General features: G+C 40.1%; 1 protein-coding gene across 7 annotated transcripts in view; it reads right to left on the bottom strand.

Annotated features, from left to right (window-relative positions):
* Positions 1-16,653, bottom strand: part of Pter (phosphotriesterase related) — a 63,675-nt gene that overhangs the window by 8,423 nt on the left and 38,599 nt on the right. For all 7 annotated transcript variants that reach the window (XM_031369035.1, XM_031369039.1, XM_031369034.1 and 4 more), the window contains one exon: positions 15,860-16,125. In XM_031369035.1, the coding sequence (XP_031224895.1) occupies positions 15,860-16,125 (266 nt within the window). The remainder of the gene's footprint in view (positions 1-15,859; positions 16,126-16,653) is intronic.

Here is a 16,653-nt window from a genome sequence, read left to right as displayed (position 1 = left end):
CTGGAGAAATTTAGATTATAACAGCTAAGAAGGGATACATTATAGTATCCCCAAATAACTTTGTAGACATTCAATCACATGTGGAAAAATAGGAAAGAATAAATACATCCTGACAGAGTGTAGTGTGGGAAATAACTCAGGGAGAGAAACTCCATTTGACATGGCATGAAAGCCTAGAGAAAAATCCCAGAGAACAGAAGTGATTGCTTTGGGCTCAAAGTTGGCCCAGAGAGGAAATAAACACGCTCACTTTTCTTTATCTTGTAGATTCTTACACACTCTGGCAACCACAGGATCCATGGATTGGTGCATGATTACACGTCTATGAATCTACTGCTAAGCAATCAGAAGTATTTACAGAACCTTTCTCCCAAGTAGTGGGACGACCAGTGAAGGTTCCATGAGCCATATGTGCAAGAGGTGCCTGCTTCCCTAGGTGTTTCCAGGGGCAGAGCTGACTGCTATCACAGCATAGGCTACTCCTTTTTAACCAGCTTAACACTTCAGAGTTCACAGTATTGGTGTGGGAGGGGATGTGAGTAGGGAGATTTTTCTTTATACTTTGAAATGTGAATCACCACTGTGCTAAGGTTTATTAATACTACCCTCTTTCCCATCTTCTTACCATGGAGGCAAACTCATGCTTCCAAAACTACTAAGCTAGAGTGTAAGTTTTTCCATAGTAAACATATTCTGTTTTCCCCAAAGAACCATGATTAAAAACAAAATATACACAACTAAAATAACAGGCAGGAGAAGGAATTAAGTTTAATATTTTGTCTTTTGAGTCAAATCTGAATTGTTAATTATACAATATGGGCAAGTTACTGAATGGGGAAGCCAGAGGGGTATGGGGGCAAGGATGGGTCACATTAGACTCTTGTTTCTCTTTTTAATATTTCTCCCCTTTTTCTTTTGACCCAATGCCCTGGAACAAAGTTTTCTACATTTTAAGTGATGTATTAAGACATACACTTAAACACCAACAATAAAAAATGCAGTAGGTTGAAACCACAGGAATATCTTTAGTTTTAGTTCCAATTGAAAGTAAAAAATGACAGTCTGGGGAAGTAGCTCAACTTGGTGGCTTGTTTGCTGAGCAAGCATGAGGATTGGGATCTGATCCCCAGAATCACATCAAAAGTCATGTGTCACAGCAGACGCTGGTAATCCAGTGCTGAGGAGATGGATGTAGACAGCTGTCTGGAGCTTGCCCTCCATCCAGCCCCAAGTTCCAGTGTGAGATGTGTTTCAAAGAGCAAGGTGAACAATCCCTGAAGAATAATACCTAAGATTGGCTTCTGGCCTCCACATGCATGAGCACACATGTACAGGAATAACCAGATGTGTATTCCCCAGGAGCTGTGCTGTTTTATAATCTCATGTATTGTTGTCCACAACCATAGCAGTTCTTGAATTCACTGATGAACTGGAGAGGTGAAGTCAAGGAAATGTACTCATGTACTAAACTCAGTTCAAAGAAGAAGTCGTTCTCTCAGACATCACACTGCATCTTGTCCAATTGTCATTATTTATTTACTCAATGGAAAAACCATGTATTATATGAACTGAATGCACACATAGCATTTGTCAGTTTTAAGCCCAACATCTCATTTCTCCCCAATACCATCCTTAAACTATGTGGGAAAATATGAGCACCAAATGGGAAAACTCTGAAAAGAGAAGAAAAGATGAGCTTATAGAGAGTTCTAAATCCCAGATAGGAGCATAATTAATATGGTAAGTATAATAGGTAATATTAACCCTTCCCAGTTATCCTAGACCAAATGAAGACACACTCAAGGGAGGAGAAGGAAAAACCTTAGTTATGACTATTGCTTTCTTTCTTTGCATGAGTCTCACATTGCGCTATGCTCTTTTGAAATGCTAAGGCATCTACTTTCACCAGGTAGACAAGATGCCTGTTCATGGTAGATGGACCACCCATATTTGTTGCCTCCACATCTTTCTCTACTTTGATCAATGTTAACTCTGCTATGGTTTGATTCATGGACATGCTTCCCAAATGCTCATGTGTTAGAGCTTGACCTCCAGCTTGTGGCACTATTAGCAGGTAGAAGTCTAGAGAAGTAGAACATGGCAGGAGGTCTTCCAGTCACTGGGTGTCTTCTAAGCATTGTGGTGATGCCTTTGAAAGGAGTATATTGGGATGTCAGTTCCTTCTTCTTCCTCTCTCAGCATGGCCATGAGTTGAAGATCTTTGTCTTGCCAAGTGCTTCCACCATGACATTCAGTATTCACAGCGGAGTTTCAAGGAAATAATATCCTTCTGAATATGGACTCTACCTCTATAACTAAGGTCCTCCTCCTCCTCTTGCTTTTCCTCCTCCTCCTCATTCATTTTTTTTTTCCTGTGACAGTATTTCACTATGTAGCTCTGTCTGTCTTGGAACTCACTAAGAATGCCAGGCTGGCCTTGAACTCAGAGATCGGCCTGCTTCTGCTTCCCAAGTGCTAGGATTAAAAGTGTGTGCCACTACATCTGGTAGATCCAAATTCTTTATAATTTGATTCTTTTCACATTGTTGCTGTCTGACTGTCATCACAGAATGAAGCAGATAGAGGAAAATAAAGGGTCTAAGGACAAGATCTATTCATTAGGAAATGTCCCAGTAACTTATTTCGTCTAATCAGTTCCACTTTCTATCAGTACATCAAGCTGTGAAGTCATAAATAGACTATGGATGAAGTTACTCTCCTGAAGACTCTATGACTTTTCAATGGTTTTAACAGATGGTAATCAAACTTCAACACATGAGCCCTTTGGAGGAACATGCATATCTATAACCTAGGCACTTGATATAAATATATGTAATAAACACAGTTCCATTTTACAGATGGAGAAGATAAATCTCAGAAAAGATAATCAGCTCCAAGCAGTGTTATGAAGAAACTCAGACTGTTCAGGAGTCCCAGTCTATCAGCCACATGAATGCTGAGAATATCTGCAACACCAGAGAAGCCCTGCTCCGTGCCATTGACTCTTAATCTGTGGAGAAACGGGCTCACCCACCTACTGCTCCTTGAATGCCATTTTCCTGTGTGAAACTGATATTCAGTTAGTTGGATGATTTCCAGTTACTGGAGTTGTGTTATTGGGTTTTTGTTTGCACAAATTATTTTCTTTCACTTGGAGAAAGGTTGATGCCAAATGTCAATATGGTTCCCTGGAAAAATGGACTGTACTTGGAGTCTGTCGGGTGAGATCTCAAATCTTCCAGCCATTAGTAATCACAAAGGATAATTCATAGAATTGGAGGTGCTAACCTCAGTCAGTTTATATCAATGAATAACTGTACATTCTTTTCTTTTTTTTTTTTTGGTATTTTTTGAGACAGGGTTTCTCTGTGTAGCCTTGGCTGTCCTGGAACTCACTCTGTAGACCAGGCTGGCCTCGAACTCAGAAATCCGCCTGCCTCTGCCTCCCAAGTGCTGGGATTAAAGGCGTGCGCCACCACCGCCCGGCTTGTACATTCTTTTCTATGCTAACAGTCTCAAGATTTTAAGATTTTCTTCTTTCTCCTGACTATGGTTTATGAAAGAGCGTCTGGGGTTACAACATGGCTTCATGGGTAAAGGCACTTGCCACCAAGCCTGACAACTATAGTTCAATTTGAGCAACCCACATTGTAAAAATGAGTGGCTCCCATAAATTGTCCTCTGACCTCCCTATACATACCATGGCATGAATATCTTCATACACATACATGCCTACATATACAAATATCTATGTCTATCTATCTATCTATCTATCTATCTATCTATCTATCTATCTATCTATTATCATCCATTTATCACCTATATGTAAATATGATAAAAACTGTTGAAAGAGCCCTTGAATTCAGTGGTGAAGAAAGTATCATCTTTTGACATATGAAACGACTTCCAGGCCATTTATGAGGTATCTTGGGAGTTCCAGCATGATCATCAAATTGTTTTTATTCAAGTATTAGCTCTTGTCACTCCTAGTATAAAATTTCAATTACTGCTTACTTTAAACTTTTGCTATTCAGTTAGTCAGTGGATATCACATATGTTCCAAAATAACATTTTTACAGAAGAGATGCCTGCATAAAACACCAATTTGGACAATGTTTTGGGGACTTTGTATAGAAGAGCTAAGCGTCAGAGAAAAGGCTGTGCTTCATGGGTATCACCAAGATGGCAATAACACCTACTATTTCCCTGGAGTCTCCTAGTTCACGGGACTCACACACACACTACGTCATTTCATAATCCAAGTAAGCCTGTGAATTAGCTTAGAAAACATGTAATGTCACCTGTCTCATGTTATTCTTCATGTCAGGAGGACAAATGTGAATAGAAATCTTCAGCTGTCATCCAGAAAAACATAAGGTCTGTGGAAAAGACCTGTTTTAATATAATAATTATGATCAAATGCCTTAGCGTTTTTCAGTGGAGGTATTATGAAAGAACAGTGAAGGAAGGGATTCACTTGAGCTGAGTCTTGAAGTATCTCATTTACATACAACTTGGTTCAGGTGTTGCATAAGAGGTGCATAATACAGAGGAACATCTGCTGAGAGTTAAGAAAGGAGCTTATTGCTCTTGAATGTAAGGCAATAGCTTATTAGATGCAAAGTACATCCACCTACCCACCCCCCACCCATCCATCCATCCAATCCATCCATCCTACCATCCATCCATCCATCCACATATCCACACATCTATCCCATCCATCCATCCATCCATCCATCCATCCATCCATCCACACATCCATCCTTCCTCCCTTCAATATCTATCTATCTATCCATAGGCCCAGTAAAACATCCATTCATCTATCCAATTAGTAAGAAATCGATAGCTTCCAGAGAAAAATAGCACACAGCCCTGTCTTTTGGAAAATTTAGTATCTATAAAGGAAATAAAAACATACCTAAACAAATAACTGTTTTACTGAATTTACCAAGAATCACAATAACAACACTTCTAAGAATGAGGTTAGCAAAAATACAAAATGTAAAAAGGCATCTTGACTGGTTTGGGGAAAGTGTTGATGAATACTGATGGAATACTCTTCCAAATAGACAGCAGGAATGGAATAAGATAGTACACATCTTAGAGTGTTACCCTAGAGTGACCCATGTGTATGACAGCCTGGAGGTTCAGGGCACTTGAAACAGTGGAGAACTGTGGGAGATCATATTGAGCATGAGGTGGGCACCAGGGACTAAGATGTTTGGATTCTGTGTTTAAACAGATGGTCCTCATTGACAGTTATTAAGTCAGAAGACAGGAATATAGTGGGGGCTGGATTTCGGGAGATGTGTCTACTTGACTGGGGAGAACAGATTAAGGAGGGAGGCTAAGGAATCAAGTTCTTCTGGGAAATTCACAGTAGTTCAGGGGACAAAAGAAGGTAACAAGAGGGGAGTGGCTAGGAAGAGCTGTGTTTGGAGATTTTCATGTGTGTACATGGTAGCAGGCCCAGACTCCAGAGAGAGAGAAACAATCAAGCCAGTATTCAGAGTGAATAGTGTTGCTATTGGCCAGAATACAGACAGCAGCATGCAGCAGGAGTGAAGCATGGGGCCCCATCAGTACAGTGACTGGGATGGAGGATGAAGTCAGGGCAGCTAATTAGCTGAATTAAGTCATGCCAAGAACACAGGAGGAGCAGGTTTTGAAGCACACAATACACTGAAGAAATAATTATGCTACATGCAAACGTCATTGCACAAGAAAAAAACCTAAAGTTTGGATCCTGCAAAGCCTGGGCTTCCCAGACCTATCCCAGTGCTCTCTCTACACCAGGCATTCAGATTTATGGATTCCTGAGCCTAGAGATTAAGAACTGTGAAAAAGACCCTGTCTTGTTCACCGAGCCAAACATAAGGATGTATGGACTGCATTTCCATGAAAACAAACACTCTTGATCAAAGAAAACTTAAAGCTACTTCAGCAAAGTAGCTGGATATAAAATTAACTCAAGCAAATCAGTGGCCTTCTACTACACAAAGGATAAACAGGCTGAGAAAGAAATTAGGGAAATGACATTCTTCACAACAGTCACAAATAATACAAAATACCTTGATGTGACTAACTAAGCAAGTAAAAGATCTTATGACAAGAACTTCAAGGCTATGAAGAAGGAAATCGAAGAAGATCTCAGAAGATGGAAAGATCTCCCATGCCCGTGGATTGGCAGGATGAATATCATAAAAATGGCCATCTTGCCAAAAGCAATCTACAGATTCAATGCAATCCCTATCAAAATAACAACTCAATTCTTCACAGACTTGAAAAGAACAATTTCCAAATTCATCTGGAATAACAAAAAACATAGGATAGTGAAAACTATTCTGAACAATAAAAGAACTTCTGGTGGAATCACCATCCCTGACCTTAAGCTGTATTACAGAGCAATTGTGATAAAAACTGCATGGTATTGGTACAGTGACAGGCAGGTGGATAAATGGAATCAAATTGAACCCACACACCTATGATCACTTGATCTTTGACAAAGGAGCTAAAGCCATCCAGTGGAAAAAAGACAGCATTTTCAACAAATGGTGTTGGCTCAACTGGCAGTCAGCATGTAGAAGAATACAAATCCATTCATTCCTATCTCCTTGTACAAAGCTCAAGTCCAAGTGGATCAAGGGCCTCCACATAAAACCAGATACACTAAAACTAATAGAAAAGAAAGTGGGGAAGAGCCTCAAGCACATGGGCACAGGGGAAATTTTCCTGAACAGAACACCAATAGCTTATGCTCTACGATCAAGAATCGACAAATGGGACCTCATAAAATTACAATGGTTCTGTAAGGCAAAGGACACTGTCAACAGAACAAAAGGGCAATGAAAAGATTGAGAAAAAAATCTTTACCAATTCTGTATCTGATAGAGGGCTAATATCCAATATATACAAAGAACTCAAGAAGTTAGACTCCAGAGAACCCCAAAATAAAAATGGGGTACAGAGCTAAACAAAGAATTCTCAACTGAGGAATACCGAATGGCTGAGAAGCACCTAAAAATTTTTCAACATCCTTAGTCATCAGGAAAATGTAAATCAAACAACCCTGAGATTCTACCTCACACCAGTCAGAATAGCTAAGACCAAAATTTAGGTGATGGCAGATGCTGGTGAGGTTATGGAGAAAGAGGAACACTCCTTCATTGCTGGTAGGATTGCAAGCTGGTACAACCACTCTGAAAATCAGTTTGACAGTTCCTCTGGAAATTGGACATAATACTACCAGAAAACCCAGCTATACCACTCCTGGGCATATACCCAAAAGATACTGCAACATGTAATAAGGATACATGCTCCACTATGTTCATAGCAGCCTTATTTATAATAGCCAGAAATTGGAAACAACCCAAATGTTCCTCAGCAGAGGAATGGATACAGAAAATGTGGTATGTCTACACAATGGAGTGCTACTCAGCTATTGAAAACAATGAATTTATGAAATTCTTAGGAAAATGGATTGATCTGGAGAATATCATCCTGAGTGAGGTAACCCAATCACAAAAGAAAACACATGGCATGCACTCTCTGATCAGTAGATATTAACCCAGAAGCTCAGAATACCCAAAATACAATCCACAAACCACAAGAAACTCAAGAAGAAGGAAGACCAAAGTGTGGATACTTCATTCCTTCTTAGAAGGGGGAACAAAATACCCACAGAAGGAGTTGCAGAGACAAACTATGGAGCAGAGACTGAAGGAAGGACAATCCAGAGACTGCTCCACCTTTCCATGTTCAATCATCAAACCCAGACAATATTGTGGATGCCAGCAAGTGCTGGATGACAGGAGCCTGATATAAGCTGTCTCCTGAGAGGCTCTGGCAGTGCCCGACTAATACAGAAGTTGAGGCTCATAGCCATCCATTGGACTGAGCACAGGGTCCCCAATAAAAGAGCTAGAGAAAGGATCTAAGGAGCTAAAGCATTTGCAGCCCCTTAGGACAAAGAACAATATGAACTAACTAGTACCCCCAGAGCTCCCAGGGACTAAACCCCCAACCAAAGAGTACACATGATGGGATGCATGGCTCCAGCTGCATATGTATTAGCTTATTAGATCACTATCATTGGATGATAATAAGTTCATCATCAATGGTAGGAGAGGCCCTTGGTCCTGTGAAGGTTCTATGCCCCAGTGTAGGGGAATGCCAGGGCCAGGATGCAGGAGAGGACGTGTTGGTGAGCAGAAGGAGGGGGAGGGAGCAGGGCTTTTTTGTTTTGTTTTGTTTTGCTTTTCTGGAGGGGAAGCCAGGAGAGGAGATATCATTTGAAATGTAAATAAAGAAAAATATCTAATAAAAAAAAGTTGTTGGCACAAAACACCTCCCCCCCAAAAAATTAAAAGCTAGGAAGCCCATGCAAAGATAGACATTTGATTACTAAAACTTAGTTTTAATGAATGCCTACTATAAAACCTTATTACCAAAAAAGTAATTTATTTATCCCCGACCCCTTGAACAGTTTAAACCAAGGAATATTTATACAAATAGAATATATAAAATGTTTAATTATTTTATAAAAAAATTGATAGCTACTTTAAATCACTAAACCTGACTAGAAATATTCATTTAATAGTCTAACACAAATTTTGACACCTATGATGGTATTTTATACAAATATATAACTTATTATCATCCAGTGATAATGATCTAATAAGCTGATACTGAAGTCAGGCCTGTTGGCTCATGGCTATAATTCTAGAGCATTGAAGGCTGAGGCAGGAGAATCAAGACTTCAAGGTCTCTCTGGACTACACAATTGATTTCAGGCTAGTTTGGGTAGGCAACCTGTCTCAAAAAGAAGAAAAAAAAACCCTCAACTTAAAGCAATTTGTGAATGTTGTCCTTCTGTATATTCTATACTGCTAAGGACAGCCTTACCAGAAAAGAAAGTTAGAACAACGTTTAATTTGGGGCAAGGTTCTGGGGACTGAACCCAGGGCATCACACATGTTCCGTATTTTTCTTCTGCCACCACTGAGAAGGTACATATCAGTGATGCATTTTAATTAATTAAAAGTAAATGTCAAAAATTACAAAGAGCAGATACTGCCAACAGATTTTAAGACAATTTTCTATTTCCATTGAATGTTTACCAAGAACTTGAGTTTCATTTAAATGAATCATTTAGAATGGTACATTAGATTAATATATTGGTTTATGGTTATCTTTGGAGGGATTTAAAATATCAATTTACATGTTTTTTGTGAGATTCTTTTTGGCTTTCTATTATGGGCCAGCATGTTCAATGTTAGTGATTAACTGAAGATAAAAGCCAAGAGGGAAATAATTCCAACTACCATTATCTATATGTTAATGAGCACCTTCCACACTTACCAGTTCTGCCTGGTAGAGCCTCTGTTTGATGACATCATAGGAAGAAGTGATGTCACACTTCAATGCTATTACTTAAGGTTTCAGCAACAGGAATGGAAGGCCACAAGAAAGAAAAACCCTTGCTTAAATTAGACTAAAACAGAAAGTAGCTCTGGATTGCAAAGTGTAGTTAAAACTTTATTTTGAAAGACAATCATAGTTTATAAACTGGAGGAAGAGCTTGTGCCATGAACTTTCTAGCTGCTACACAGAACAAAAGAGGCTCTGTCTTTCATGTTCAGCAGAACATGGTTAAGGGGTGACAGTGTTGAAATGGGGAAGATAAATCTCATAGACACGGCTCTCCTATTAGTTAAAATGTCACCTTTCATACGAATGGTGTCAGAGTCGTGACAAATCGCTTCAGGGAAAAAAATTACTAGTGGAAGGTTTGGGTGGCTAGAACATGCTGAGAAGAACACATGACCAACCAGTGCTGCTTTTTGTCCAGATATTGGCAGATCTATAAAGTTAGAATACTCAAAAATATCAAATGCCATTATAATATAATTTCATTTTATTCAACAGTGTTTGTACATAGAAGTTGAAATGTCTTTTAGTTTGTGAAAGGCTTAACTGGATTTCTTCCTTCTTTTCTTCTCTGTGTGCCTTTTAAGTAGGCACACCTTAAGAGGAAATCCGATAATAAAAAAACATTTGCAAGGCACTTTAATGGTTAAGATATTTTTCTTGTCTGGGGAAATGGCTCAGTGGGGAAGAGCACTTGCTGGGCAACCAAGAGGGGCTGAGTTCAAATGACAACCCGCGTACAAGGCGAGGCATGGCAGCACACCTATCTGTACCTATGGTGCTGTGGGAGCTGCAGACAGCAAAACTGCTAAGATTTGCTGACCACAGTACCAGCTTGAGTAAGAGACCCCGTCCCCAGGATACAGGCCTTCATGCTCACATGGGCATCTGCACATACACAAATAAGTTTTCATAACCCCTTTGACATAGGAACAAACCAATGTGGAGGCATAAATAACTTACTGAAAGTCACTTAGCAAGTACACAAAGCCAGTGGACTCACCTTCATATCCTCTCTCCAGGGAACAATATGTGTTGCATTAATGAAGGACTGTATTCAATGTCATCACATAATTTTAACTTCAAATATACTCAAGGTTTGTATCAGTATGGGCTCCATTAAAATGTTTATTTCATGCAAAATGTATTACTGCAGTCCACATGCACATAAAAGCAGCAAAGATGCCATGCTAAAAAGTACCTATCTTGCCATGCATGTGATCTACATATTATTACACAGTGATATCACACATGTTACACAATGAAAATATACATGTCAGCAAGCATTAGTCATTATAGGAAAGTGTTGTTAGTGTGTTAGTGAATATTTTCTGCTAAAAGTTTTCATTTGCTCATCCTTTGTTCTCTGCACCAAGTTTTGACTCTGTTGGATCCAAGCCAAATTGAAGGACTGTTTTCCCTGAATGTGAGATGCATGCAGCACATGCTACGCTTTGCACACTCATTTTTTCTTGATGCATTTTGTACAACATGTCTGCAATGCATGTACATGCATCCTCCTCATTATAAGCTGTTTGGAAATGAAGCTGCATTTACAGGATTCTAAACACCATAGACCACGGTGGTTGCACAGCACTCCAATTACTCTTTTTAAGAATGCTACTGTACTATTTAGCAACACAAAGATGTTTTGTTCAATTCCCATTTGCTAGACATTTGCTTGGAATTGTTTCTGAATGACTTCAAATTAATTCATTAGAATTTATGGGAATTAAATGGGTATGGCTCCATGGATCCCGCAGAAGTATTTTTTTGTGCCTTTTCAAAGAAAATCTTAAGGTTAAAAGTCATCATCATTATAATTAAATAATCACTTTGAAAGAATTTCAGCCCAATGTTTGATATATCCATATGGTAATTAGTCACTCAAATATTTGTTGAATGAATGAAGTGATATTTCACACTTTTCATTTAATTAACAGCATGGAGGGGGAAAAAAGTGTCAGATTTGTGTCCTTCCAAGAGTTCGGCCAATTTGGCATGTGTGATCAAAGGCAAAGAGAACAAAATGTTTTTGGCCAATTCCTGAGTTTTTCCTTCTGGTCTTTCAGACACCCTTGGGTCAAATTCCTTTACCTTCCCAGGGAGCAGTTTTCAAAGAGACTGATTCACTCTCTTCGTACCCTTAATTATCATGCCCCTAATCAGACCCTGGATGTCCATCAAAATTCTCTGGCTTGTTAAATATATATCTACAAGGATAAAGATTTAGGCATAACACCTGCCTGTCACCCTCCAGGAAGCTCAAAATTTGAATTGGTGAATAGTTGCTAAATATTTGTTACTTGGGCCATGTTTTTTTGTTTTACTTTTTTGCTTTTAATTTTTTCCCACTGAGCTTGTAACATCTACTCTAATACAGTTTGAAAATAAATGACGAAAAGAATAGCTGGAGGTAGGGAGGGCCATATTTTAAAGCATACATAACCTATAACAGACTCACTCCAAGGTGGTGCTGTCATCTAGAAACACAGGTAGAGTTTTAGAAGACGGAAAAATTATTACAAATGTTAAATGGAACAAAGCCATTCCCATTAAAAGCCGCTGTTAGTCTAATACATGTTGACTTTGGGTGACTATCACTGTCAAGACAGCCCCCATTGGTGTCCCAAAGGGTCAATTCACTGCAGTCAACATGTTCTTCAGCAGATTCATGTGCCTTAAAGGAAACAGATGGTTAGGGGTGAGTTTGGAACATAGCAGACTTATCAAGTTGTTGCTTGTTTAATGACCTTAGGCTCATAACCAGTGGTAACCAGATAACAGACTGGCTTAGAGGTCTTCAAAGAGATGGTCATCCATTAACTCTTTATTTTATTTTATTCGTTTTTTATTTTTTCTCTTTTATTGGATATTTTCTTTATTTACATTTCAAATATTATCCCCTCTCCAGGTTTCCCCTCTGGAAACCCCCTATTCCAGTCACTCTCCCCCTGCCTCTATGAGGGTGCTCCCCCATCCATTCACCCTTTCTTGCCTTCCTGACCTGGCATTCCCCTACACTGGGGCATGGAACCCCTACAGGACCAAGGGCTGTTCCTCCCACTGATGTCCAATATTAGCTACTACATATGCAGCTGAAGCCACGGGTCCTTCCATGTGTACTCTTTGGTTGGTAGTCCAGTCCTCAAGAGCTCTATTAACTCTTTTCTTTCAGCATCCCAACTGCCCCCTTTGGATAACTGCAAAGGTTCTTATTGTATGAGTATGTATTTGTGTGTGTGTGTGTGTGTGTGTGTGTGTGTGTGTGTGTGTGTTTGAGTGTGTGCGCGTGTGTGCCTGTCTATCTTTCTGACTTCTGGTCTGTCTGGGTAAATCCTAATGCAGATTTTATAAACCTTCCAAAATATTTGACTGCTTCCATAAGATTGTGACCATACTAAAATATTTTTATGTTTGTGTTCTCCTAAATGAAATCTACATTTGAAGGGGGAAAAAGTCTAAGTAATTTTACAGGTAGTCAAAGCTGAACATCGCCGTGCTCGCTTCAGAGCCCTTGTGTTATGAAATAAGTCAAAAGTGAGTCACAGCGGCCTCCAAAGCCACCACCTCCCAAATTCGACAGAGCACAGCTTCAGGACCTCTGTCATGGGGGAGAAGTGACATGGTGCTGCGCTTGATCGTTCCATTTGGGGGATTTAGCGGCTGTGTTTTAGGGGATGATTTTCTTTTTAAATGTCGATTACATTGTGTCCAGGCTCTTTTATGAGTTGTCCCATTGCAAAGAGCTGAAGCCCCTGCTCTTTCCACACAGATCAGATTGTATGACTGCCCAGCTGAGCTCAGACAACCTTTGGAAAGCTGACCAAGTCAGCCTCCAGGCTGGTGTCTCGTCTGCTCTGAACAGCCGCTTCAAATAGCTCCCACTTCCTACATCTGCCTCCTGATCTTTCCTTGTCACTCTATTTGGTTTTTCAAAAGTCATTTTCTCTGGTTGCTTCCCCATGCAATTTTTTTTTTTTTGTCACACACTGGAATCCCAAATGATCCATGCCATGGGTGCAGAGTGGGTGACTGACTAGGGACTGCCTCAGGACATGGCAGATGCTTGGGGCTTGTGTAGTGTCAGGTCAACATGCCATTCAACCCTGGGCCATCCAAGAGGGAAATCAACTTGTAGCCAATGGATATCAGGTAATATATCTCTATCATTTAATATAAAAGTATTCACACATACACACACACACATATATAACTATACACACACACATATATATACATATATATAAAGCATGATATAAGTCTAGTAGAAACATATACGCATACTACTAGGAAATAAATACCTTTTATATTGTTTAATTTTTTATAAGCCAGGAAACATTGTTGTGGTAGTGCAGGTTTATTTCACAACTTACAATGATAACTTATTTCCTCTTTGTGCCAAGCATAATTTTCTAACTTAATGTCTCACTGTGAAAAAGTAGGGATGGTTAGATTCTGCTTTCAGGAGCATCTTGGTCCAGTTTCAAGCAGTGTGGCAGACTAAACGTTCACAGAAAACCTTTCCAACAGAGAATAAAACTGAAGAGAAAAAAAGTATCTGTTTTTAAATGTTTGGTTGGGGCTACTGGTAAAGTTAAGACTCTTTCAGGGGCAGAGCCATAGCAAGGTGAGAAAATGAGCAGCAAGGGGAGTCAAGCAAGCATCTTATGAGGGGCTTTGAGAGCCAAGGAGCCTGGGAATGAGTAGGGAGAGAGATCAGTGTGGAGATACACAGGAAGCTGCCCCACTGCCAAAACCAGCATTTCTCACTGTCCATGACCAGGGGAAAGCTTGAGGCAAAGAGATGTCTGGAGTATCTACTTGCCTCTGTCACAGCTGATGTAGGAGGAAAGAAGTGAGACGAGCCCTGAGAATCTATAAACACAACTTTTATCCTGTGAGGGTGGGGATTCCTGGTGTCTGTCATTCTTGACAGTCTCTCCGGTCAAAACTGTAATCACAAAAAGCTATGTGTGTTTCCGTTCATTTGAAGTATTTTGTGTTCAGATTCATGGTGAGGGAGGTTAGAACGTTCCCTACTACAAACTGGAAGAGAAAGTCTCCTAAACTGGATGCTTCAAATATTTAAGATGATAAATTTATGTTATGTGTATTTGTAAACAAACAAATAAGCAACAGCAGCAGCAGCAACAAACCCCAGCAAAAGCAAAAAGAAGGGCCAAGAACAGATGTGCACGCCTACAGTCTAATGCTCGGAAGGCTGAGGTGGGACGGTCTGGAGTTCTTAAGTCAGCTGAGCTATACTGGAAGAGTGTTTCAAAAACAAGTTTGTCTATCTATTACAGTTAATCTGAAGGTTTAGGATTGGCATTGGCAACACTGTTACATGTTTGTGTACTAGCAGCAGCTAAGCATCGGTTTACATAGTCAAGCCTCTAATATGACATGCAGCCCGTTGCACGGCACACTATAAAACCACATCAGAGTTTTAACCCTAGGGAGCCCTGACAGTGACCTCAATGAGAAAAGGGATTTTGTAGATATAATTAAGGATCTTTACACAATCTCATTCTGTTACAGGAGTGTGTCCAAGATTCAATAGCAAATGTCCCTAGAGATGAAAGAAAAGACAGCCATACACCCAAGGCCTTGGGAAGCAGAAGCAGAAACTAGGCATGCAGCCACAGGCTGAGGAACACCAAAGGCTGCCACAGAATGGAGCAGGCAAAGCGAGGATTCTTCCTGTGGCTCTGAGATCTTGATAACACTTGATTTCAGACTCTCACCTCAGAACCTCGAAAGAATAAATTTCTAATGCTTTAAGTTGCTTGATGTGCTGTAGTTGTAGCAGCCTTAAACACTAATGCACCATAAAGGCAATACAATATTTATCATTTTATTGTTAATTTTGGTTTCTGAAACCAAAAACAGGCAGCAGAAACATAAGCACCTATATTTTTGGTTTCCTTTCGGGGGTGAAACCATTTCTCTTCTCTGTATTTATATTTATAGATGCATTTATGCCCCAATTGTTGGCAAATACTGAACAAGCTGGGTCGTCATGTTCATGACATCATATCATAAGACAAATAATTGAAGCAGACAGCAGTATCTGAGCTGAAGAGTTATGGAAGATCAAGAAAAGGCCTTTATAAAATGTCTCAGATAGGATGTGACACACAAAAGGGATAGACTACAGCACTGATTTTGACTTATGCTCATTACAAGGATTTGTAGCCACTGTCCTCTAGGAGCTGTGGGTGTAATTCAGTGGTAGAGTATGTGATAATTGTCTGTGTGAGACCCTACTTCCATCACTCAGCATTGGGGAAAATTACCTTCCAGGTAGCCACTGCAGATCCCCACCAGATTAGTACTGTATTGCTCTCATCATCAGTGATTTTCCCATTTGACAATCCCCCAGTTGTACGCTGGTCTATGCCAGTTTGTACGGTGACCCGTTTACCTGTCAAGGTGGGACATGACTGTTTTAGAGATGTCCGCCCCTGCCTCTTGCAATATACGGATGATCTGGAATGGTGCACCTGGGTTCCGTCCAGGATGGATGATGACAGGACAGCCAAGCTGAGCCTGGGTGTGAGCTGTAGCCTCAAGTACCTTCCTCTCGCTGTCAGTCAAAGGCCAGGAGCAGCCGATTTCTCCAATAACTCCACACTTGATGGTGGTGCCATCAGCTCCATGGAGAATTTCATTGATAAGGACATCTGTAAGCTAAGGAAGAACAAGAAGGAGCCTATCTTATAGACTGTGAAATATTTCCATATAAACTCATACTATACAAATTTTGGATGTGTTCAGAGCTGGAGGGGGAGGGGTAGAGAGGAATGAAGCCTCACAATTATGAAGATCCTGGTTCCATCCCCAGACTTCACAGAAGAAATCTCGGTGTGGTGGTGTGAACTGGCAATCCCAACCCTGGTGATAGTTGGATCCCAAGGGCTCACTGGACAGCTGATATGGCACATGACTGATTAGTTTGAAGCCAATGAGAGACCCTGTCTCCAAGGAGATGTACAGTTTTCCCAAGGTTGATTCCTAAGATTGTCCTCCAGCTTCTACATACATGTCCCTGCCATGCACATGCACATATATCAACACTACACATACATACACACACATGCATGCATGTATGCACACATACACACACATGCACACTCAGACGTACAAAAAAAACCAACATTGACTTAGTGAGTATCGGCTAATGAACATAGCATTATTTGACTAAATGGCAAATTCAAC

This window comes from Mastomys coucha, unplaced genomic scaffold, assembly GCF_008632895.1.
Source record: "Mastomys coucha isolate ucsf_1 unplaced genomic scaffold, UCSF_Mcou_1 pScaffold15, whole genome shotgun sequence".
Lineage (NCBI taxonomy): Eukaryota > Metazoa > Chordata > Mammalia > Rodentia > Muridae > Mastomys > Mastomys coucha.
This window is presented reverse-complemented; position numbering and strand designations above follow the sequence as displayed.